Consider the following 22238-nt stretch of genomic DNA (forward strand, 5'->3'; position numbering starts at 1 on the left):
CTATATAGGTGGATCCAGCAGGAAAAAATGTGTTACAATCTTACCCCACTTCCTCAGCTGTGTAATGTTCCCTCTAGGGTACAGAAAATGGGAAAGCAGACATTTGCTTGTTAAAAATCAGCAGAAGACATGCTTGTGTAAACTTATGAACCAGGAAGCACTTCTGTGAACCAAAGGTAATGGAACAGATTGAGAGGCTAAGAAAAACAGCCTGCCCCCCCCCCCCCATGAAGCGAGTTAAGGAGAATATGCCTGGCCATTTTCATGCCCAGCCCACATATGGGTCTCTCTGTGAAAGAGCCCTGAAGTCCATTCATAGACACTCACCAGTTCACAGGAAATACTCTCAAGCAAATTACAACTGCAGACCTTCACCAGCCAGCCATAAACAAGTACAGCCCAAAGTGCTGGGAACCACAACTACTAGGAGCCCACAAAGGACTGAAGAGCTGATAAACTTTAGAGTAGCTGCTTGTTATCACACCGCTGTCAATTATACTCACAGAACACCTCGGAGCAACATGGCACAAGGACAGCCTCCAGTTCACAAACCTCTTCTTCCCAAACCACAAGAATAGGTCACAGAACTTATTGATTATGCCTACTTCTCAATTTGAAAGACAACAACTCAAAACATTCCTCAAAAGTACCGGGCTCTAATCTACTAGAGTTGCATTGCTCAAAGATAGAAGGCACAATGGAAACAATGAAACCAAGCATCCATTCAAGAAGGTCCTCTGCTGATTTTAAGAATGTTTATCATATTTCCAGCTCCCAAGAGCAAAAATGCTCCAGTACACTCGACGAGGTAGCTCCACCGCACTGTCACTTAAGAGAGAGAAAAAGAAGGGGAAGCACTTGCTCTGGCCACTAAAAGGTTGTTTTGGTTTCATGCTTTTGATATCAAAAGAGCATGACAAATGAAAAGCTGTGCCCACCACTGCTGCTTGCTACGGTGACACCAAGAGCAGAGGGGATGGCACAGAAAGGGTGGCCAAGATGTGCAGCAGTGAAGGGGTGGTTATGCTGGAACCTGAGGTTGCCCTTCTCAGCTGTGGGTGCAGAAAGGGCTGCCTCTGTCTTTGCCCCCCCCCCGGGTCATGTCCCCACAAAAGCTTGAAAAGGTAGGAAAGCAATGACAGTGGCTATTTCCCCATGCACTAAAAATTTCCACTATGTTTTCCAGACACCCCAACCACCCATCTGCCTCTGCTTCTGATAATGAAGAGCCCCATCCACAGAAACCTGTTATCTCTGGCAAAGAGGACCGGTTGAAAAACATTGACTAGACCACAATCTTTAAATCCCAGCAAACCAGGCCATCTCCTTCCGGTGCCGCTAGGAGAGATTGGCAGGTGTGAGGTGTAAAGAGAAAAGGCTCATATTCAAGATCCAGATAAAATTTTACTGGGTGACCTGAATATGGTGTGTGTATTGTTACTGCATTTTTAATCTGCAGAACTCTTTACTATCCTCAAACATTGGCACAGAAGCAAGAGGAGGAACTTTGTCCAAAGCTTTAAGGCTTCATTCCAGAACACGGCACTGCCCAAGAGTTTGCTTCAGCGGAAAGTCTCCCTTCCAGTTTCAGACCTTGAAAAAGTTGCTTCCCCCCCCCTTAACCTGCAACTGCCAAAATCTCCTAGCTAGCATACAGTGACCCCGAACCTTTTCTGAGTGGTGACTCAGGCAACCTGCGACAACGTCCCCCCCCCCAATTTGCATAGAAAGGCCATTTTTTATGGGGTAACGTCATCCCTTCTCTGAAAAGAGAGGCTTCTTTCTTTCATCCAAGGGTCTGTTGTTCATACCTACATACGGACTTTCATATCCCACTCTGAAAGGTCAAGGAAAAAATTATTAAACGAGGGCTGCAACATACTGTATATAAGGGAACCTGGGTCGCCGTCGTCCCCCCCTCCACGTCCCTTTAAAAAATACACTTTATGACCCCCGGGGGCCTCCCCTTCGCCCAAGAGGCGCCCTCCCCGGACACACACTCCCTGAGGAAGCCGCCGCGGGGGTTCCAGAGGCTACCCGCGGGGCCACGAGCGAGGCCGAGGGTCGGGGCCGGGCTCCCGTTCCCCTTACCGGGCTCCAGCAGATGAGCGGGTCGGTCTCGGGATCCTCCACCAGCGTCCACAGCTTGGTGAGGAAGGCGGGCACGTTGCTGCCCCCGCCCCCGCCGGAGGTCTCCATGATGCCTCCCCGCAGGGAGTCAGCGAGCGAGCAAACGAACGGGCGAGGGAACGGGGGAGGGGGGGGCGACGCTCCGGTTCTTCCTGAGGCGACCCGGGACGGACTAGGCCCCGCCGGCCGGCCCCTTCGGCCCTCAGGCAGCCGGGCGCGGGTCCCTTCCTGGGCCGAGGCGGCCTCCGCTGCCGCCGGAGGGGGTGGGTCGGCGGGCGGCTAACCGTGGCGGCGGCGGCCCGGCTTCCCGCGAGGCCCGACGGCTGCCTGCGCACTCAGCCCCTCAGAAGGTCCAGGCATGGCGGCCGCCATCTTGGGGCGCGCAGGCGCAGTACGGGCGCTCCGCCTCCGTTAGCATCCAGCCCAGGCGAAGGGGGGGAGTGAAACGGCGATGGTCACGCGCATGCGCTCCTCCGGCGCACTTCCTGGTTCGGGCGTCTGCGCATGCCCAGGCTCGCCACAGCCAAAGCAAACTGTTTGGGCAAAGACCGAGAGGACGGAGCCGCCCGCGGGCTCCCTCGGCCGAAGAGTCCGTTAGTCGCCCAGGCGTTGGAGGGCGGGGAGAGACCGCGGCCGGGAGAGAAAGGCTGAGGACAGGCCCGCGAGGGAGGAGTCCATGCTGAGTCCCGAGCGGGCAAGAGACGGAGCGAAGGCTGGCTGGTCCCTCCCTTCGGTTTTCAGCCTGCCCTTCCCCCCCACGAGCAGGGCAGAGGCAACGGTAGCCGGTCTTCCACGCCGATCCCTCGCATTCCCTCCCGGGTCCAGCGGAGCCCTCGGGGCCACACGGAAGCCCGGCGCGCCGTGGCTTCTCGCGTGCAAAAGAGGAACGGCTTTTTAAGCGGGCTCCAGCCCGGAAGGAAGCCCTTCCTTCCCCCCCCCCCCACAACTGGATTCCCGGCTGGGAAGAGCTCGGCCTTCGGGCTTGACTCCCACCGTTTGTGCCGCCCGGTGGAGGACTTCAAGGCCCGTGTTTTTTTTCTCTCACGCGCAGCCGCCTTAAAATCCTGAATGGCGTCAGCGTTTTCTTCAGGCGGCTTCACTGCTTTTTGGTGGAAAAAAGGAAAAAGCCCGGCGCCCTGGATCTCTCAGTCATATTACATCTCCATGTGGAAGCACTGGGGCTACAGCGCATGCGCGTTCCTCCCAAGCCGGTTCCAGGGCTTCAGTTTCTGCGCCTGCGCGGCATAGAGCGTTCGCCAGGCGAAGATCGGCGCCTGCGCGTAACTGAGGCGGTGTGCCGCCGATCTGCGCCTGCGCCTTGCCTTAAGCGGGCAACCTTTGACCTTTTCCCTCAAGTTTAACCCCAAGCACCTTTTCGTGTAGTACAGTACACTCACCCTTTCTGACGGAGAGGGAACAAAAAAGCAGTCGTGCCCGGGAAGAAGACGAACCCCCCCCCCCGTGGAAGCGGAAGTTAAGGGGCGGGGCGAGGCGCCGGCCCGCTCGCCGGCTCGTGTGCGCATGCGCGGCTGGCCCGGGTCTGCACGCGGCGAGAGCGGGGCTCGGAGGCCCGAGGGGCGCCATGGAGCTCGGGCGGGACGAGAGCGGAGGCGGCGACCGCCGCCCCCGGGTGAGCGCCGGGGCCCTTAGGGACCAACGCGGGTCCGGTTTCCCACGTGCTCGTGCCGGGAGGGAAGGAGGGTCCCTGCTTGTTGCCTCGTGGAGGGGGGGGGAGATGGGGTCCCGAGGGGGGCGCGCGCGCAGAGCCCCGTTATCCCGCCCCCTCCCACGGCGTGCCCCGTTCCCTTGAGAGCCCTTCCTCCTCCTCCTCCTCCTCCTCTCTCGGCGACGGGTTGGAGAGAGCCGTTCAGCGAGGGGGGGGGAGTTGTTTTGAGGGGACTACAGAGCCCATACTCCCCTGGCCGCCGGGGCTCAGCCTCGTGCTTCCCTCCCTCCCTCTGGGCTCTTGGGCCCAGCGAGCGCCCACCCCACCCCTCGAGAGGAAGGACGCTGTCCCCTGACCCCCACCCACACCCCGCCGAGCTCGCAGCCCCAAAGGGCGCGGGGTTTGGCTTCACGGGGCCTCTCTTTCCTCCCGGGCGGCGTCGAGGGAGGCGCGGAAGTGGCCGAAGGGGGGGGGGAGGAGGAGGAGGCTGAGCGTGGGCAAGGGTGGCGGCGGGGGGGGGGGGAAGACGACACGCCTCTCTTAGGACTCCAGAGGTTCTTGGACTGCAGCTCCCAGAAGCCTTCGCCGCCGCCACCACCACCTCTGCTGGAGGCAAGGATTTCTGGGAGTGGAAGTCCAAGAAGGTCTGGAGGCCCAAGCTTGGAGACCCCCCCCCCCAACACTGTCTTAGGCCCCGTTAGGTCACTTGCAGGGTACAAACTTTTGGAAAGGCGAACGAATTGCCAGGTGAGAGTGGGGTACATGAACATGTTCTCCCTCCTTGGAGAAAGCAAACAGGGCACAAAGTGCGTGCGATGCGTTGGGTACAACAGGGTGGCAGCGCGACAGGCGGGTGTGTGGGTGTGGAGAAATAGCCCAGGGGCTTAGTCTGTCCTTGGATGGCTTGGATGGAGACGGGTCCAAGTGGCGGGATGTGGTGGCTCTCTGAATGGTTTCTGAGAGGAGGGATGGAAGGAGGACGGCACCAGCTTTCCATAACTGAAGTTTGATCCTGCTCCTGCTTGCCCTGAGCCACTTGGGCTGCACCGTTTTTGAGGGGAGGCCTGATGCTCTTGTGTGCTCTTAATAGTCCCGCCTTCTGAAACATGCTTTTCCCTTTCTTCAGCCCTTCCACAGCACTCCTGCCCTCGAAAGGGAATGTGATGATGATCTGACGGACAGCGAAGAAAGCATCTTCTCTGGTCTGGAGGATTCTGGGAGTGACAGCCTCACAGACGAGGAGGAGGACAAAGAGGATGATGAAGGGACAGAGGATGACAGCCATGACAGTGGAGTGGAGGAGAAGTCCAAAGGCCAGTTGCTGTCAGAAGATACACACGTAAGTAAAGAGAGTCATAACATAATAGCTGTGGTGTAGAACGCCTTCTCTGGAGTTGGTCCGTTGTGCTCAGGGTTACCTCTGCTGACGTGCAGTGGCCCCTCAGGGTTTCATGCACAAGTCTTCCCCATTCCTCCTTGGAGATGCCATGGGTGGGTGGGACTCTTAAAACTTTTAAACGCAAGCATAAGAACATACCCCTTCATGGATTGCTGCCTTGTTGTGGCGAAGGGGCTTGAGTAATTCAGAGAAGCTATGGGCTATGCCATGCAGGAACACCCAAGATGGACAGGTCATCTAAACGCGATCCACCTGGAGCAGGAACTGGCAAGCCATTTTCTTTTCCAAGAAAACCCCATGAACAGAAACAACATATCCCTGGAAAAGACCCTGATGTTGGGAAAGTGTGAAGGCAAGAGGAGCAGGGGACGACAGAGGATGAAATGGTTGGACAGTGTCTGCGAAACAACCAACATGAATTTGACCCAACTCCGGGAGGCAGTGGAAGGCAGGAGGGCCTGGCCTGCTCTGATCCATGGGGTCACGAAGAGTCGGACACGACTTAACGACTAAACAACAACATAAGGGCCTCTCTAGTCCAGCGTCCTATATCTCACCGTGGCCCCACCAGATGCCTCTAGGAGCACATGAGACCACGAGAGACCTGTCTCCTTATCCCCCTCCCATGCATCTGGCATTTGGAGGTATCTTCCTTTTAAGCCCATAGATTACGCATCCCTATCATGGCTTTTAATCTGTGATGGCCTTTTTCTCCAGGAATCTGTCCAATCCCCTTTTAAAGGCATCTAGGCCAGCTGCCATCTTTGCACACTGGACACAACAAGTGTCTTCCCTGGAGAGGTTCTGGTAAAAAAGAATTGAAGATTCATTCCACAGTTAAATTTCTGAGAGCTGCTCCCTTGTATCCCACATACCTGAGCATGATTATATATCTACACACAGAACCTGTGAAAAATTGCAAATTGGTCTACAGTATCTTATAATTCAACCACTGATGTGATTCTTTTTTTTTCTTTGCGTTCAAATTGCTCTTGGACCAATAGAAAAGACTTCTAATATGTCTGCAGAGAGTCACTCCTCTTGACATAATCATCCAATTGTCTATAGAAGAATATAAGTGGCATGCTTGGATCTGTACCTTCTGAGGTACAGATGGATCTGCTGGTGTGTGTTCCTTCTCTTCTAGGGTTTGTCTTTCTCCTCCTTCGGTTGTGTTCCTTTCCCCGTTTAGGCAAGGGTTTGCTTTGCCCTCTGCTCCATTTTACTAGTCTGTCTTTGGTATTCTCAGTGTTACTTTGCTTAGGTTTTGTTCCACCCGGTTGTGATTTTACTATGTTGGTGTTAAAGTTGGAAGCTGTCTTGAAGGTGTTAACACATAGGGGCAGTTGTAAAAAGAACTTGTTGGAGAGCAGCCATATTGCCAGGCGGGATCATGTGATTTCCATGCAGAAAGTCCCAGTTTCCCCAACTGTAAAGATTCCTAAGAGCCGATCTCAGAGGGGGGGATGTTGCAGAGTCACCGCTGCTCAGGGAACAAGAGGACCAAGCTTAATGGACAGGCTGGCTTCAGTCTGGCCGCCTTTCGGCTTGGAGGCCTTGGGTGTCAGCCTCCTTTCTTGTGCTCTATGTCAGCCTCCTGCATTTGGAATCAGAAGTTATGGTGCGAAACCTGCCTTGAGCCTATAGTAAAGATTGTACCTAAATCCAGGTCACTAATTGCTACTACTGTGTAACTAAGAGGTCCTACCTAGCCCGTTTGTTGTGCTGTCTACGGTTGATTGCCTTGTAAACAGGCAAGAGTTCTATTACAGGTCGGGGTTGTCCATCGGGCAAGGGCTACACACTTCTGAGGTTAAAGGACCTACATCAGGCACTAAAAGGGGTGGTTGCTTGTGCCTACGGAGACTCTTCACCCGAGACACATTCTCTTTACGGAGAAGTGATTCAGACAAGACTCTTAGTGAAAATGAGACTTCGTCGACCTTTTTGCAGGCTGTATTTTTCAGTGCTGGGAGGCAGACATTATGCTAGACTATACAGGGGAGCCATTGAAATCCAGAAACATCAGCACAGCTTCCACAAAAAAGAAGAAAGTCTAAAATTCAACAAAACCTGGCTCCCAGCACTGAAAAACACCGCCTGCAGAAAGGTCAACAATCTCTACCCAGCCACAAGGACCCTTGCTCAGATCAGATTAGGCATCCTTCAGTCTCGAGAGACTGTGGTAACATGCTCTGTATGGAGGACTTGGAACAGCGTCTAGTGTGGCTGAGAAGGCCGATTCGAGAGGGACCATCCCTTCCACACTGAAGACAAATACAATCTGTCTCCTGCCCAAAATCAGCTTCCTGATTTTGCTCGTTTCGGGACTGCCTCATTGCCTCGGCCTGCTGTACAAGGTCTCTACAAATTGGGAGAGGCCATGGTGCACCGCCTGCCGTCAAGATGAACACTCAGACATCAAGGTTTCCCATCTGTTGAGGTCCATTCCTAAGGCCTTCAGATCCTGCTTGCAGATATCCTTGTATCGCAGCTGTGGTCTACCTAAGGGGCAATTTCCCTGCACTAATTCTCTATACAGGAGATCTTTTGGAATCCGACCATCAGCCATTCTCACAACATGCCCAAGCCAGTGTAGATGTCACTGTTTCAGTAATGTATACATACTAAGAATTCCAGCTCATGCTAGGACTACTCTATTTGGAACTTTGTCCTGCCAGGTGATACAAAAAATGCGTCTGAGACAACGCATATGGAACGTGTTCAGCTTCCTCTCCTGCCGTGCACAAAGGGTCCAGAATTGACTGCAGTACAGGAGTGTTTTCAGGACACAGGATCTTTTCCCCCTTACATCCCCCTTTACTCTCTGTATCATACCTTATCCTGAGTTATTTTTTTTAAAAAAGGACACAGGCTCTATAGAACTGGATCTTGGTATATGCCTTCAGTTTCTTATTAAGCCATACTCTCTTTGTGAGTCTAGAGAATGTGGTAGCTGCTTTGCCATGCCTTTATCCAGCTCGACATCTAGGGAGAGACTGTCAGAGATCGTTGAGCCAAGGTACAAAAAGTCATGAACAACCTCCAATTCTATGTGAAGATAGTAATAGAGGAAGGCGAGTCCACGCCCTGGCCCATGACTTGTGTTTTCTTCAGGCTGATTGTTAATCCAAATCCTGGCAGGCCTTCCTAAAACGAATCATGAATTGTTGGAGGTCTACAGCAGAGTGGGCAACAACAGCTGCATCATCGGTGAAGAGGAAGTCCTGTATACAGTGGGGTCTCTACTTAAGAACTTAATCCGTATTGGAAGGTGGTTCTCAAGTTGGAAAGTTCTTATGTTGAATCTGCATTTCCCATAGGAATGCATTGAAAACCATTTAATCCGTATCTGCTCTTTTCCGCCCATAGAAACTACAGTGGAACCTCTACTTAAGAACTTAATCGGTTTTGGAATGGTGTTCTTAAGTTGAAACGTTCTTAAATTGAAGCAAAATTTCCCATAGGAATGGACTGAAAACCAATTAATCCGTTCTGGCTGTTTTTTTGTTATGTAGAGGTGCGTTCGTACATTGAAGCATTAGTTCCCATAGGAACTAATGCAAAGCTGGTTAATACGTACTCTACCACTAGGGGGAGAATTTTTTTTAACCTAAGATGACCTAAGGTTAAAAAAAGAGCAGGAAATGTTTTTTTTTCCTGTTCTTATCTTGGATTTCTGTTCTCAAGTAGAAGCAAAATTTAGCAAGTGAAGCTGTTCTTAAGTTGGATTGTTCTTAAGTAGAGACGTTCTTAAGTAGAGACCCCACTGTACATTTCAGTTGGACTTCGGTCTTCACTCTCAATCTAGAGATTAAAGAGCTTTCCATCTGATCTAGTCCAGAGATAGACACCTTATGTTGCAGTTCCAAAGGTGTGCTTCAGCATGACAGCAAAAAAGATCCCAAACAGGGTCGGCACGAGGACACAGCCCTGTTTCACTCCGCTTCGGATGTCAAAGGGATCTGATGTTGAGCCATCAAAAACTACAATACCCTTCATTTCCTCATGAAAGGACCTGATGATGTTAAGGAGTCGAGGTGGACATCCAGTCTTGGGAAGGATTTAAAAAGGCCATCCCTGCTAACCAAGTCAAATGCCTTTGTAAGGTCTATGAAGGCCACAAAGAGTGGCTGTCGTTGTTCCCTGCATTTCTCCTGCAACTGTCGGAGGGAGAATACCATGTCAGTGGTGGATCTATTAGCTCCAAATCCACACTGTGACTCTGGATAGACTCTGTCTGCAAGCACCTGGAGCCTCTTCAGCACAACATGGGCAAGCAGCTTCCCTACAAGTCTGAGAAGAGAGATGCCACAGTAGTTATTGCAGTCACCCCGTCTCCTTTGTTCTTGTACAATGTGACGATGTTTGCATTCTTCATGTCCTGTGATACTCCACTTTCCCTCCAGCAAAGACAAAAGATTTTGTACAGCTTGGTGGTGATGATCTCTTTACAGCACATCAGCAGGGATGTTATCCTTCCCAGGTGCCTTGACAGAGGCGAGGGAATCCAAGGCCGCTTTTATTTCTGCTAAAGTTGGTTCACTGTCCAACTCTTCCAAAACAGGCAGGCACTCAATGTTATTTAGTGCCTCTTTGGTTACTACATTCTCACTGGAATATAGCTCAGAGTAGTGCTGCACCCACCAGTCCATCTGCGGTCCTGGATGAACCCATGATCACTGCACACAAAAGACTAGCTAACAATACCCATCAATCACAGTGAGAGATAATCTCTCCCCTTATCACAACAATACACCCATAACGAAATACACCCTGATCACCATAATCACCCAATCTCCCAAAACAGGACAAAAAGCTGATCCCACAGCTACAAATACTCAGCTATCCCACAAACTACACCATAACACAGACAGAGTTTAGACTCCTGTCCTCTGAAGATGCCGGCCGCAGAGACGTTAGGAAGAAAAACCTCCAGAACATGGCCAAACAGCCCCAAAAACCTGTAACAACTATTAGAAAAGATCATGAAGTGTAAGGAGACGGAGGTCAACCATAGTCTTGTATTTCTACTCACCACGTATGGGTGTGGAAACTGGACAGGAACAGAGCGCTGACAGGAAAAAAAATGGGTTCGTTGAAATGTGATGCTGGAGCAGAGCTTTGTAGATACCCTGGATTGCCAGAAAGACGGACAAGTGGGTCCCAGATCAAATCAAGCCTGAACTATCTCTGGAGGCAAACAGGATGAAACCAAGGCTGTCCTGCTTTGCACACTTGATGAGAAGGCAGGATTCTCTGGAGGAGGGCAGGAGTGGTCTAAATGGAAGCAAGCTCTTTTCTGAAGCTCCAAATCAGAGGGTCAGCACAGGTCTCTAATGGGGATTCTCCGATTAGCAGCCATCAGTCGGGAAGAAGCCCCCTTTGCATGGCCTTCTGAGAGTGTCTTTTCCATTGCTCTGCTACTTTCTTCCAAGAGCAGCTCCTTCAGCTGGTACCACTTATGTCCTGGAATCTTTCCCTGATACCTCTACCGGCCATTCAACATTACAGTGGACCCTGGACTTACAGACAGCTCGACTTACAGACTTTTCGAGTTACAGACTTCTCTGGCCGCAAAATTTAGATTCGACTTGCAGCCGGAGAATCGACTTACAGACCAGAAAAAAACCAAAATGGACCAAAAATAGAATAAAAACTGCCAGTTATGGGATTAATTGGTTTTCAATGCATTGTAGGTCAATGGAGATTCGACCTTCAGACTTTTCGACTTGCAGCCACTGTTCCAATACGGATTAATTCCGTAAGTAGAGGGTCCACTGTACGTCTTTAGCTGGAGCAGGAAGAACGACTAAAACCAGAAAATAGGCAGAAGGTAAGCTCATAGTCCAGGGATCTCGAGGTTTCACTGTACGACACTGGTGGCAAACGCTGGGGAGCTTCTCCTTCAGCCATTTGTTTCTGGTGTGAATCTCCACAAGCGGGAGCTGAATTTCAGGACAAGTCCCTACTTGCTTAATTTCCTTTTTGAGGTCAGAGCTCGGATCTCACCATTTGCTATGATGTGAGGCTGCCTTCCAGGTCCAATTTGGTGGTGGTGGAGAAGGAATGTTGTGGCGTTGCAGGTTAAACCACAGAAGCCTCTGGGCTGCAAGGTCGGAAGACCAGCCGTCGTAAGATCGAATCCACACGACGGAGTGAGCTCCCATCGCTTGTCCCAGCTCCTGCCAACCTAGCTATTGGAAAGCATGTAAAAATGCGAGTAGATAAATAGGTACCACCTCATTGGGAAGGTCACAGCATTCCATGTCTAGTCACGCTGGTCACGTGACCACGGAAACTGTCTTCAGACAAACGCTGGCTCTATGGCTTGTAGACGGGGATGAGCACTGCCCCCTAGAGTCAGACACGACTGGACTAAATGTCAAGACGAACCTTTACCTTTTTAGTGGTGGAGAAGCCTTCTGCCTTCTCCTGCAGTGTGTGCCTTGGCTCAATTGTTTGAGTCATCTGGAACTGTTTGCTCTCTTGAGCGTTTTGCTGTCTCGTGCACCTGCTGTTTGCACACAGCCCCCTAGTTCTGAGCTTGATGAAAGACCCACTTTCTGGGTGGGTGGGTGGGTTGAAGTGGGCTCGACATGAGGTTGCTTGTTCATGGTGTCACCATAAGTCAGGGGCGACTTGATGGCACATAGCGACACAAAAGAGAGAGAGGGAAGCACACAAGGGAAAATGCATTTCCTTCCAGAGTCCTGAAGGAAGAGGAGCATCTACCAACCATTGTCTTCCAGGTGTCAGCCCTTCTGCCAAGTCATTTCATAGAACCATAGAAAAATGCAAGGGGCTTACCAAGGCCATAGAGTTCAAGCACCTGCTTAATGCAGGGATCCAAATCAACACAGATCTGACAGAGGGTTGCCTAATTTTCTCTTGAGGGCCTCCAGCATTGGTGCACTCAACACTTCCCAAGGTCATTGGTTCCATTGTCATACTGTTCTAACAGTTATGAAGTTTTTCCTGGTATTCACCCAAAATTTGACTTCCTGTAGGTTGAGCCCATTGTTACATTCCTGCACTCTGGGATGATTGAGAACAGATCATAACTGTCCTCTGTAGGACAACCTTTCAAGCATTTGAAAAGTACTATCCCATCTCCCCTCAGTCTTTTTCAAGGGTAATGTCCAGTTCTTTCAGTCTTTCCTTCTAGGCTTGGTTTCCAGTCCTCTTGATCGTTCTCGTTGCCCTCCTCTGAACTTCCTCCAGTTTATCAGCATCCTTCTTAAAGTGCCGTGTCCAGAACTGGACATAGTACTCGAGATGAGGTCTAACCAGTGCTGAACAGACAGGGAGTCGTACCTCCTGGGATTTCCTTATTTATTTAAAATATGTCTATAGTGCTTTTCTCCTTTAAAAAAAGGACCCGAGGTGGCTTATTTGGAGACTATGGTTCTGTTAATGCATCCTAAAATAGCATTTGCCTTTTTCCAGCCACCTTGCACAGTTGGCTCATATTCCAAAATGCATGTAAATTATCCAGTCGTAATGGTTGTAATTAGAAGTATTGTTTTGGTCCCCCATCCCCCCCAATGGTATAATAAGGAATGTTGTTTATGTTCTCTGCCTATTTGTTTAAAGGATAACATAGTTTGCAGTCATCATCATCTCACCTCTGCTCAGAGGCTTGAAGTCAAACATTACACAGTAGTCTGCAAAAGGGAAGTCAGTTGTCAGAAGGAACAAAGCAATCCGTTTTCCCTGTTTTATATTAACAAGATGTTATGAACATAACAAAGTGGACTGATAACCTCAGGGCACTTCCAGTGTTCTTCTCATTCCTGACGATTGCAGAGGTCTCGGGGCTGTTATTTGAAGGCACCATCTTTAACTAAGAAAGGTTCTGATCTATCCTTCCCAGTTCCTGGTTCTCATGATGCAATTATGTTGCGCAGCTGCTTTTGGGGGGGGGGGCGGGGTGTCCATGTGTGGCATTACACATCTTCTCCCACAGGATTTCTTTTCTTTTGGCTTTCCTGTAGACACTTTTGCCTAACGCTGTGCATGGTATAAATAAAAATTGCAGGTTTAAAAAAAGATAGGAGGCCTCTTTTCCGCCTTTCAACAAACTCATTTATCAGGGCCTGGCAGTCGGTCAACTCTGCAGAGGTCCTGGGCGCCATGGATGGTGTGGAACGAGCGGACCAGCGTCGACCCGCTGGGAAGCCCCAACATGGGCTGCAACACTGCGGCATGCTCTGGAACCACTGATTCCTCCAGCTTGTCACCAAGGGGTCTCCTGCCTCAAGAGGAAAGCCACTGGAGCCTTCCCTCCTTATTATGCCGAACTCTGGCAACAGACCACGGCGTAGGAAGGCCTGGATCGGCTCTTTCTGGTCACAGTCGGAAGCCTTTGGAAACAGTTTGGACGCTTTTGGTCACAGCCGGATGCCTTTGCAGCATCCTGTGCAGCCGTGGCCTTTTCTGGGGGTTCAGGGTGGTGGGCCATGGGGAAGAGACGCACCGTTCTCCCTGGAAGGCTTGATGAAATCGTGCCGGCATGTAAAGCACACCAAGGGATAAAACCAGAGAAGGCCATGCCAGGGTCACCTGCAGGCTTTATGGGCAGATTTTCCACACCCTGGCTCCTGCCTCTGGGGAGTGGCTGGGCCATCCATCCTTGGCCGATTGTGCGCCTTGTGCGTGGCTGGAGGGGGGGGGGTTCCACGGGCTGCTGCCTTGATGGGCTTGGGCCCCTGTGGGAGGCGGAATGCTCCCTCCCAGCCAGTCTTTCCCAGTTCTTGGGGAGATTGGTCTTGGTTTCAGAAGGCATGGAGGGGAAGAGCGGGTGAAGGCATCCTCCCTGCTACTCAGAGGTCCTGTGGCCTTTGATTTGCACCTCGTGTTCTCCACTCAAGTCTCTTTTGCTCCTGGCCCGTCTGTTGGGTGTAGGATGAGCTCGATGAGAGAACTCCCACAACCCCTCCTTCCTTGGCTCATCTCGCTCTGTGTCAAACTGTTGTGCTAGCTAGTTGTTGTTCTGTATTTCTTTTTTTAAAAAGCGCATGCACACGCGCGCACACACAGTAGGCTGTGCAAAGATATGAAAGTTTGGAAGATAAGGTCTCGGGTCAAAAGAGCTCCAGCCGTGATGGTTAAAAAGCAGGCCCTGCCGTGTGCTGGGTGGCAGAGTTCCTCTTGAACTGAGCGGGCTCTTCGGTCAGGCTTGGCGTGCTTCTCTTGTCACCGGGAGTGCGGCTGCCTTAGCAGAGGGAGCCCCAGGAGACCTGACCTCCTCGTCTCAGATATATGGCCTCTGGCCGGCAGCAGCTGTTCCTGCTACATTTACTTCCCCAGGCTGGTTTTCTGGACAGTCCTTCCGCTATTGTCTGCTGCCCTCTGGCGGCTTAACAGGGCCCCTCCGCTTACAGGAACCACTTGGTGGCCTCAGGACAGCAAGATTTGTGCATCTCCAGAAAATCCAGAAAGAAACAAACCAAAAAGTCCCCTGCCTAAGGGAGAGGGCGTTTCACATGCAGTGGAAATGTTTTAAGGCTCTTTGGTGGTCAATGGATTGGGGAAAGTTTACACTTTGGTTCACTGGACACTGGGGTGTGTTGGCTCAGGCCACCTGGGTCAGAGGGGTGACCCAAGTATGCAGCTTCATCTTAAGAATGAGTCAGTGTTTCTTAAAACAGACTTCTCTGATTGCTCAGCAGAAGTGGAGGCGATGGCAGTCTCTGGGGCTGCCCCACCAACTCCTGGGGTGGCCGTCGTCCATGCAACCCCCTCCCCAAAGGACGAGGGCTCAGCCACAGAACTGCAGCAGACGCTTGGTCCGTCAGGCGCCGCTTTGGGTCGTGTCCGCCTCCACAATAGCCGTGGATCCAGGCACCTTGTCCAGGGCTCCTCGGGGGCTTGCTTAGGACGAGGACCATAGCCTGCCTGCTGCATGGGATTTTCCCCCCCCCCCCAGGTATAAAGAAGGGGTCCGTGGGCCTCCCTGGCACCCCTTTGCTGCACCAGAGACCCCTTTCCACTGTGTGGGGTTCTTCTCTGAGCCCTCAAACTTTGGGAGGCAGGGAAACAGGAAAAGAGAGGGAGAGACAGACAAAACCTTTCTGATGCCAAAAGCCTGGGAAAAAACTTACCTCTAACCAGCTTTTTTCAAAGCCTTTAATAAACCCTTTGTTTTTGCTGTAATCCCATCTTCTCATTGGCCCTGTGCTCTTCTAGGCCCCCAGCCCCACTTTCTCCCCTTGGCCAAGAGGGTGGAAGTCAGGCAGGGGGGCCCAGAGGGCTGTGCCGTGGGTTGCTGCATACAGCGAGAGGCGATCAGACACCATGCAGATTTTACCATTCCCAGGAGGAGTATTTTGTTGGGCTGCTTTTCTGATTATTTTGTCAAATCCTTTGGTAAATCCCACTCTCGACTGGGTCCCCTCTGAGTGGGGGAGGAGGAGGGGAAATCTGTTTTCCAGGGAAGGATGCGCAGCTTTGCCTGCACCCGCACATCAGGCCAATGCGTAGGTGCTATCTGGAACGCCCAGCCCGTGGGCTGGAATCTGGCGCGCCATCAGGGGCTGGATCGTGTCCTGTCGCAGAACCTCAGCTTAGAGCATTTTCCATGCTGCGCTGGAGGTGAATGTAAGGACGTCAGAGCAGCCCCACTGGCTCAGGCTGGCAGTGGGGAGAGGAGAGGACCCTCTTGCCACCGGGAGGCGGGGTTTGGCTGCAACATAGCCATCCTGGTTTGGAGTCGCTACGCACAAAAAGTCATTGTTTTTATTGCATACCCTGATTGCATATATGTCACCTTGCCCCAAACATGTCACCTGCTGAACGGGGTCCTGGTCCAGCAGCTCTCCAGGTACTTGCATGAGGACTCCCGTCAACCCTTGACACCATGGCAAACGATCCAGGACAACTGGAGCAGTGGCCAAAAACATCTGGCTTGAAGACCGCTTCTCCCGAGGCACCCTGTGGCCATATGGATGGCCTGTTTCTCTGCCTCAGAGAGAAGTTGATTTCCGAATACTGGACTTTAAAATTATGCCTCAAAATATTCATAAGTCTTTAGCTAATTCTTCAGCTTGAACGTATCCTTCCTGTTTCTTGAGCCTACAGCCCACTTTGTCCGGTGGCTCAAAAACTAGCCTGTAGCCATTTTTCCAGGTAGATGAAGAATTCTGCCTTTGTGCTGTTTTTATGACATAGACTCAAATCACACCTGCAGTGCAGGGAAGGAGAAGTGGACAAAACCATCAGATTCACATGGTGTTGTATACGTTTTGGTAGCCTGACTTGAGGAGGAGGAAGAGGAAGAAGGGGCACAATGTTATGCTGAGCCTTGGAGAACCAACATGGTGTTATGCGGGTCTATGGAGGTGAAGAAGGCTTGCCCCCATTTTATCAGGCCCTGGGGAGAGGAAGCAAAGGCAGCTCGGAGGAAGTTCAAGGAAGTTACTGGTGCCAGCTCCGAGGCTTAGAGCTATTAGAGAATATTCTCCGACTGAACAGAAGAGTACAGAGTGGTCGACCAGACCAGATGGGCAGGATATAAAACAAATAAATAAATACAGCTGAGCCCATCTGCAGCCCAGGGACAACAGACTGGGTGGAATCAGGCCTCAGATTTTGGGTGGGAATGCTTTTTTTTATATGCATGAACATGAGTGGGCAGATACATAGAGACTGGATTGTGTCAGAGCCCGCTTGATAAACTAGGCTCTACATTCTAGGGCAGTGGTTCCAAACCTTGGGTCCCCAGATGTTCTTGGACAAAAACTCCCAGAATGCTTCACCAATGACTATGCTGGCCAGGATTTCTGGAAGTTGTAGTCCAAGAACCTTTGGGGACCCAAGGTTGGGAACCAGCGTCCTAAAGAGTGCCAGGGTTTGCATTGTGGAAGACCTTGGAAACGACTGTTTGAGGCAAACCAGGGAGGGGGGGGAGGGAGGGAGAAGGGCACAACCGTTGCCTAGGTGTGTTGTAAAAATTAGGGAGCTCTCCAGTAGAACCGCAGACCCAGGGTCACCCTTTCTGCCATTCCTGTTTTACAGGCCGGAGAAACTTCTGGAAAGAAATCACGGCCCTGCGGTGAGACTCAGGAGCCAGAAGTCAAGGAACAGGAGCTCTCCTTGGAGAATGAGTATGCAGAAGATAGCTCTGATGAAGAGGTAAGGCTGGTCCCTGTTTCTGTTGCTCTGCCTCTGTGGCTCATACCGTCCACTCACACAACTCCAGTGGGTGATCATTGGCTAGCTGGCTAACAGGGAGATTTCACAAGTGTTTATCCCGGATAAAGCCACAGTGGATAGGAATGAACTTTCTAGGACAGCCATGTCTCAAGAGTTCCTTTCTTCAAGAACAGCTGCTCTAGGGTCAAGTGACAGTTTTCCTGAGCAGGTAAAATCTTCTGCCATTGCTTGTCTTTAAAAAATCTAGTTCTATTCCTGGTGTTGGATTTATGTTCATTTCTCTTTGGGTAGAGACTCGCTCATGCGTTGTGTATAGAGGGAAGGAGAGCATTGTTTCCCGTTGATAGCAGGTTCCGCATGGAGAGACGGGATGGTGAACCCATTATGTTACCACTGACATGGTGAGGGGTCCTCCAGCATCATCTCCAGTGGGACCTGGCCTCTGTGTGTGTTCCTCTGTGACGTGACTGGGGAGGAGGTGTTTCTAGGTTGGGGGGAGAGCTTCCTCTAAGGAAGTAGAGCCCCGCCCTCTAAAACCTCTGTGAGGGGAGTCCCATCTCCCAGGGCTGGCTGTAAATCATGGACGATATGTAGAGGGTAAAGCGTCTTACTCATCGGAATGACCTGCTGCCTCCTGTCTCGTGTGGGCTTCCCAAAGGCAGCCGTTTGGGCCCTGTGGGGAGAGGCTGCTGAACAAGGGCCGGCGTGGCCCAATCCCTCCATTCAGGTTGCTTTTCTTACTGGGTCTGACTCTGTGTTAAGGGAAGCGCTGAAGAAGGAAGAGGCTGGCTCCTGACTCCTTCTGGGAGGAGAGTCTTTCCCCATTCTGCTTCTGTATTTCTTTGGGTGTTTCCCCATCCTGCCCGCATCCTCCTTGGTTTGCAGGCTCACCTCCACAGCGTGGGCCACTGGCGTTGGTTCTTTAGCAGGGCCTGGGGGTGGAGGGCGAGAGGGCCGGGCGGGCTGTGTCACTGCAGAGCATGAGAGGAGGAAGAGGAGTGCCACTAGGGCTGGTGGGCTGCGGTTGGGAGCTGGACAGAACAGAGCAGGGGGATCCTGGGGAGTGGGAACTAGCCTGACGGAAGCAGGTGCAGAGGCTCTGGCCAGCCTTTGCCTGGAAGGCCTCTGGAAGGCCTGTGTTGAATCCGACCGAGGAGGGTGACTGCAGCTTGACCCCCTTCCCTCCGAGGAGGTTTTAAGGAATGGCCGTCTCCTGGCTTGTTGGCCTGAGGAAGGAATTGTAAACACAACGGCTTGGAGCTGCGAGGGGATGGAAACCGCTGGATAAAATCCCTGCCTTAAGGAAGGCATGTAGGGTGAACGCGGGGCTAGAAAAAGGTCACCGCATTCAGAATCTGAGAGAGCAGGTGACTGGGCAAGCGGGCAGGGGTGCTGCAGAGCAGGTCTGGAGCTTGACGGGTGACCTTCTGAGAAGAAGACTCCTCTCCTGTGCTCTTCCCTGGCAAAGGTTGTCAGAGCCTCTGAACTGTTGCTGCCGAAATCATTGCGCCCAAGAGAAAAAAGGAAACGGGTGTCAGGTGCTGAGCTCCAGCTTTCAAGACAAGCTTTAACAAGCAGAAGGAAGTTCAGAGTATAAAACAATGGAAACTATAAAGGAAGAATTGGAGGCCCCGCGTGGTGTGTTTAGTCTGGATAGAAAGAGAGCCGGTGGAGGGCCGCCTTCTCTTTTGGACTCACGGCCACTCTGGGCAGAAGAGAAGGCCAGGGCCAGGGAGCTGAAAGCCTCCGGGTGGCGGGCGGTGGGGCGGGATGATGCCAGGCGTCCTACGGTGGCCAAAGGGTCTGATGGAGAGCAGGAACAAGGAAGCCACACAGCGCCAGGCCTCCGCTGCTGCCCTTTGGCAGAAAAATAAACAGGAGGGCCTTGATTCTCGGAGCCTGCTGTGTAAGAAGTAGCGCCGGAGGCTCCCAAAGAACAGAACCCTTGGTGGGAATCTGGAGCGAAGAGGGGAAAGGACTGCCATCCTCTCTCTCGGTTTGCTTTGTTGAAGCTTCCATCCCTCCAAGCGGCGGGAGCCCCTTCCTCGCCGCTCTTTTCAGCCGGTGGAGGGCAAACAGGCGGTAGGCCGGCACCACTTTGGACGCTCCTGCGTGGACCGCTTCTGCCTCTTCTGGTGACCTGAGGCTTGCTGTGTGATCTGGTTAGAGTGGGAAGGAAGATCTCCAGTGTCTCTTTTTTTCTTTCTTTTTTTGGGGGGGGAGAAACAACGTTCTGCAGACCCAATGGTGGGGCACAGGTTTGGAAGCAGGTGGGGCCTTGAGGTGTTGTTGTGGGAGTCCACGTGGCCTGAGGCGGGCTGCAGGAGGAAAGGGGGCTTGTGTTTTCGTTCAAGACTTTGGGGAGCAAAAGTCCCCGCCCGCCCTTGTCCAGCAGCAAAGGGCATGCAGGGGGTTGAAGCCCACCTGGCCCACGGTGGAAGCACGGAGTCTGGAATAGACATCGAGAGCGTTGTGAAATATGTTGCCATACAAAATGTGTATGCTTGTGTAATGTCTTGCGCATAACCCAGGGACTCCCGTCTTTCATGTCTGAATCCAAGGTCTCTCCCTCCCCAGCTGCTCCTCTTTCAGGGCTCCCGTGGGGAGGGGGAGCTCTGATTCAGAACTTGTTGACATCCGAGCAGCGTCTTTGTTCCTGCTTGCCTCCCCAGCCCCCTTTTCCATGATTGCCTTTATCTCTCTGCCAGCCGAGTTCCTTCTGGTCCTGCTTCCTCGGCCCAGGACAGCTGGGCCCCTCCGCTGTGACCTGATGTTCAAGGTCTCCCTCCTCTTGAACTCTCTGACTGGACTTGTTCATCACAACCCCTTGCCTGCCCGCAAAAGGGGGGACTGTGGCAGTCTCCCAGTTACGAAGCGCCTCGGCCACCTTTTGGCCCCAAACAAGGCACTCTGTGTGCGTATTTTGAAGGTGATCCCCAAGAGGAACGGAAAACGGATCTGTGTTTGCTGTTGTGTTGCAATGGGAAGCCACCATCGGTCATTTGGCCTGTTGCGTGTGAATCCAAGAGCGAGGGCCTCTGGGAGTTCACAATCTAATGTAACTCTTGGACAGAACATTGTAAGCCCCTAAAATCCAAAGCTGCTGGCAGTTGCAGTGGTTATCTAAAGTGGACAGGTACATGTGAATGCTGGGCATGATGGGTGTGCTGCATCGCAGTTTGATCTCAGCGCATGCTGCCAGCGTTTGTTTTGTGGATCACCAGGTTCACAGGTGGTTGTGTGCAAGGAGGTCTTGGCGATCCTGACTGTGAGTGGCAGGAGTCAAATCCACCGGTTTAGCTCCACAGAGCAGGAGCCAGGAAGGGGGTTTAAAGATTTTCAGGGATTCCGTTTGAGGAACTCAAGCAGGGGAAAGAGCTTTGAAGCTCCTCCTGCAGGTAGGGAATCTGGGCATTCCCTCCCCTCCCCTGCCTCCCCTTACCTGCTGTTGCCGGTGGGGTAAATAGTTGAGGGAGAGTGGGTTAAGACCACCTCTTGGACTGGGATTCCCATTTGAAGGATTAGGGCAGCCGCAGTGGGAGGAGAATGCTGGGCTGCAGAAGTTGGCTTTGGTTTCATAGAATCCTAGAACAGTTTCCTTTAGAAGGGGCCTCTAAGGTCCCTGCTTAGTCCAGTCCCCTGCTTAGTGCAGGAATACAAATCAGGGGATATCTGGCAGGTGGTTGTGCCAGTTTCTTCCAGCGCAGCCCTCTTTACCTTCTCTGGAAGTGTGGGGGATTCCTGTTTGGGGCTGTCTCGGGCAGGGTGACCACCATCAAGAGGGGCAGGCAATACAGTACGTAGGGCAACGAGCTGCATAGGTCACTGGCTTCTATGACGTTGATGCAAAGAGGTGGAGGATTTTCCAGTCCTCCTTAGGTGAATCTAGTTGGTCAGCAGCTCACTTTTGGGGCAGGGAATGCCTGATCCTTCCTCTGGTATTGAGAATGGGAGGGGTCTCGGGGGGGCCATCCAAGAGATTTTAAATCTTCCAAGTTCTTCATTTACCATTCCACCTTTCCCAAATTAATATCAAGGAAAAGTTTTTTCCAGAACATTTGTGAATCCTGAAGGAACAGCACAGAATGCTGGGATTATAATGTGGGAGGAAATATTTACTCCACTCTTAAAACGGGAAGAACCCCAGGAAAGCCTCTCCCCCCCCCCCACCTCAGCCGTGTGGATAATTGGGTTAGTTGGAAGTCACTTAATAGGGCTGAACTTGGCAGAAACAAAGTGAACACAAGAAAATGGAGGGTTTTGCATTCACCAGAATCCTTTGCAAGTGCAGAGAAGAACCAGCAACTTCTCACCCCCATCCATGTGCACTGCCCCCCCCCCTCGATCGCATGTGTGCAGCTGAAGAGTTGATCCCAAATGCACTTGGTGTTGCCCGTTACTGGCAAAAAAAAAATTATTAGTTGTACTGTCGTGCTTCTGATACATATTAAAACAACAACACGCCACTAGTCTCTGCATGCAGATATTTCATCTAGAGTATTTCCAGTCCTCCTGCCTTAAGGTGCCATCCGGGTGCTTCTCTTAAGGCTGCCTGTTGTTCCTCAGGTGTAGCTGGGCACCGTCAGAATCCCATGGGACTGCTCAGGGTGGGGGCCTTGTGCCAGGTATAGCCCGGGAGCCTTGGTTGAACAGTAGGAGGAAGGCCCAGTGTTGGGGAGGGATGAGAGGCGGGGGTTTGCAGGGTGCTGTAGGGAAACTGGGGTGGGGGGCATGCCTTGGGAGGCATGCCTTGGCCGGGAAGAGGCAGGGTGACGGGAGGAGGGATGTGTAGGGCTGGAGAAAAAGCCCGTCTCTGGAAAAAGGGGAGAATTGCCGAGAAGGTTGGAGAAGAGAAAGTGGAAGACGGAGAGAGAAAGAGCTATTAGG

At 52.0% G+C, this 22238-nt stretch overlaps 2 protein-coding genes across 7 annotated transcripts in view; one reads left to right on the top strand and one right to left on the bottom strand.

Moving 5' to 3' along the window:
- Window positions 1-3653, bottom strand: part of HSF1 (heat shock transcription factor 1) — a 41144-nt gene extending 37491 nt beyond the window's left edge. For 3 of the 6 annotated variants that reach the window (XM_078392093.1, XM_078392094.1, XM_072999454.2), the window contains exon 1: window positions 3528-3653. In XM_078392093.1, coding sequence (XP_078248219.1) covers window positions 3528-3653 — 126 coding nt within the window. Of the gene's footprint in view, window positions 1-2091; window positions 3282-3527 lie in introns of those variants that run through there. The other 3 variants (XM_020804490.3, XM_020804488.3, XM_020804487.3) reach the window with 1 other exon arrangement.
- BOP1 (BOP1 ribosomal biogenesis factor) overlaps window positions 3627-22238 on the top strand; it is a 75269-nt gene continuing 56657 nt past the window's right edge. The window contains exons 1-3 of the mRNA XM_072999453.2: window positions 3627-3760; window positions 4923-5135; window positions 17214-17330. Coding sequence (XP_072855554.2) covers window positions 3713-3760; window positions 4923-5135; window positions 17214-17330 — 378 coding nt within the window. The 5' untranslated portion in view covers window positions 3627-3712. The remainder of the gene's footprint in view (window positions 3761-4922; window positions 5136-17213; window positions 17331-22238) is intronic.

The sequence above is a fragment of the Pogona vitticeps genome, chromosome 4 (assembly GCF_051106095.1).
Source record: "Pogona vitticeps strain Pit_001003342236 chromosome 4, PviZW2.1, whole genome shotgun sequence".
Taxonomy (NCBI): Eukaryota; Metazoa; Chordata; class Lepidosauria; order Squamata; family Agamidae; genus Pogona; species Pogona vitticeps.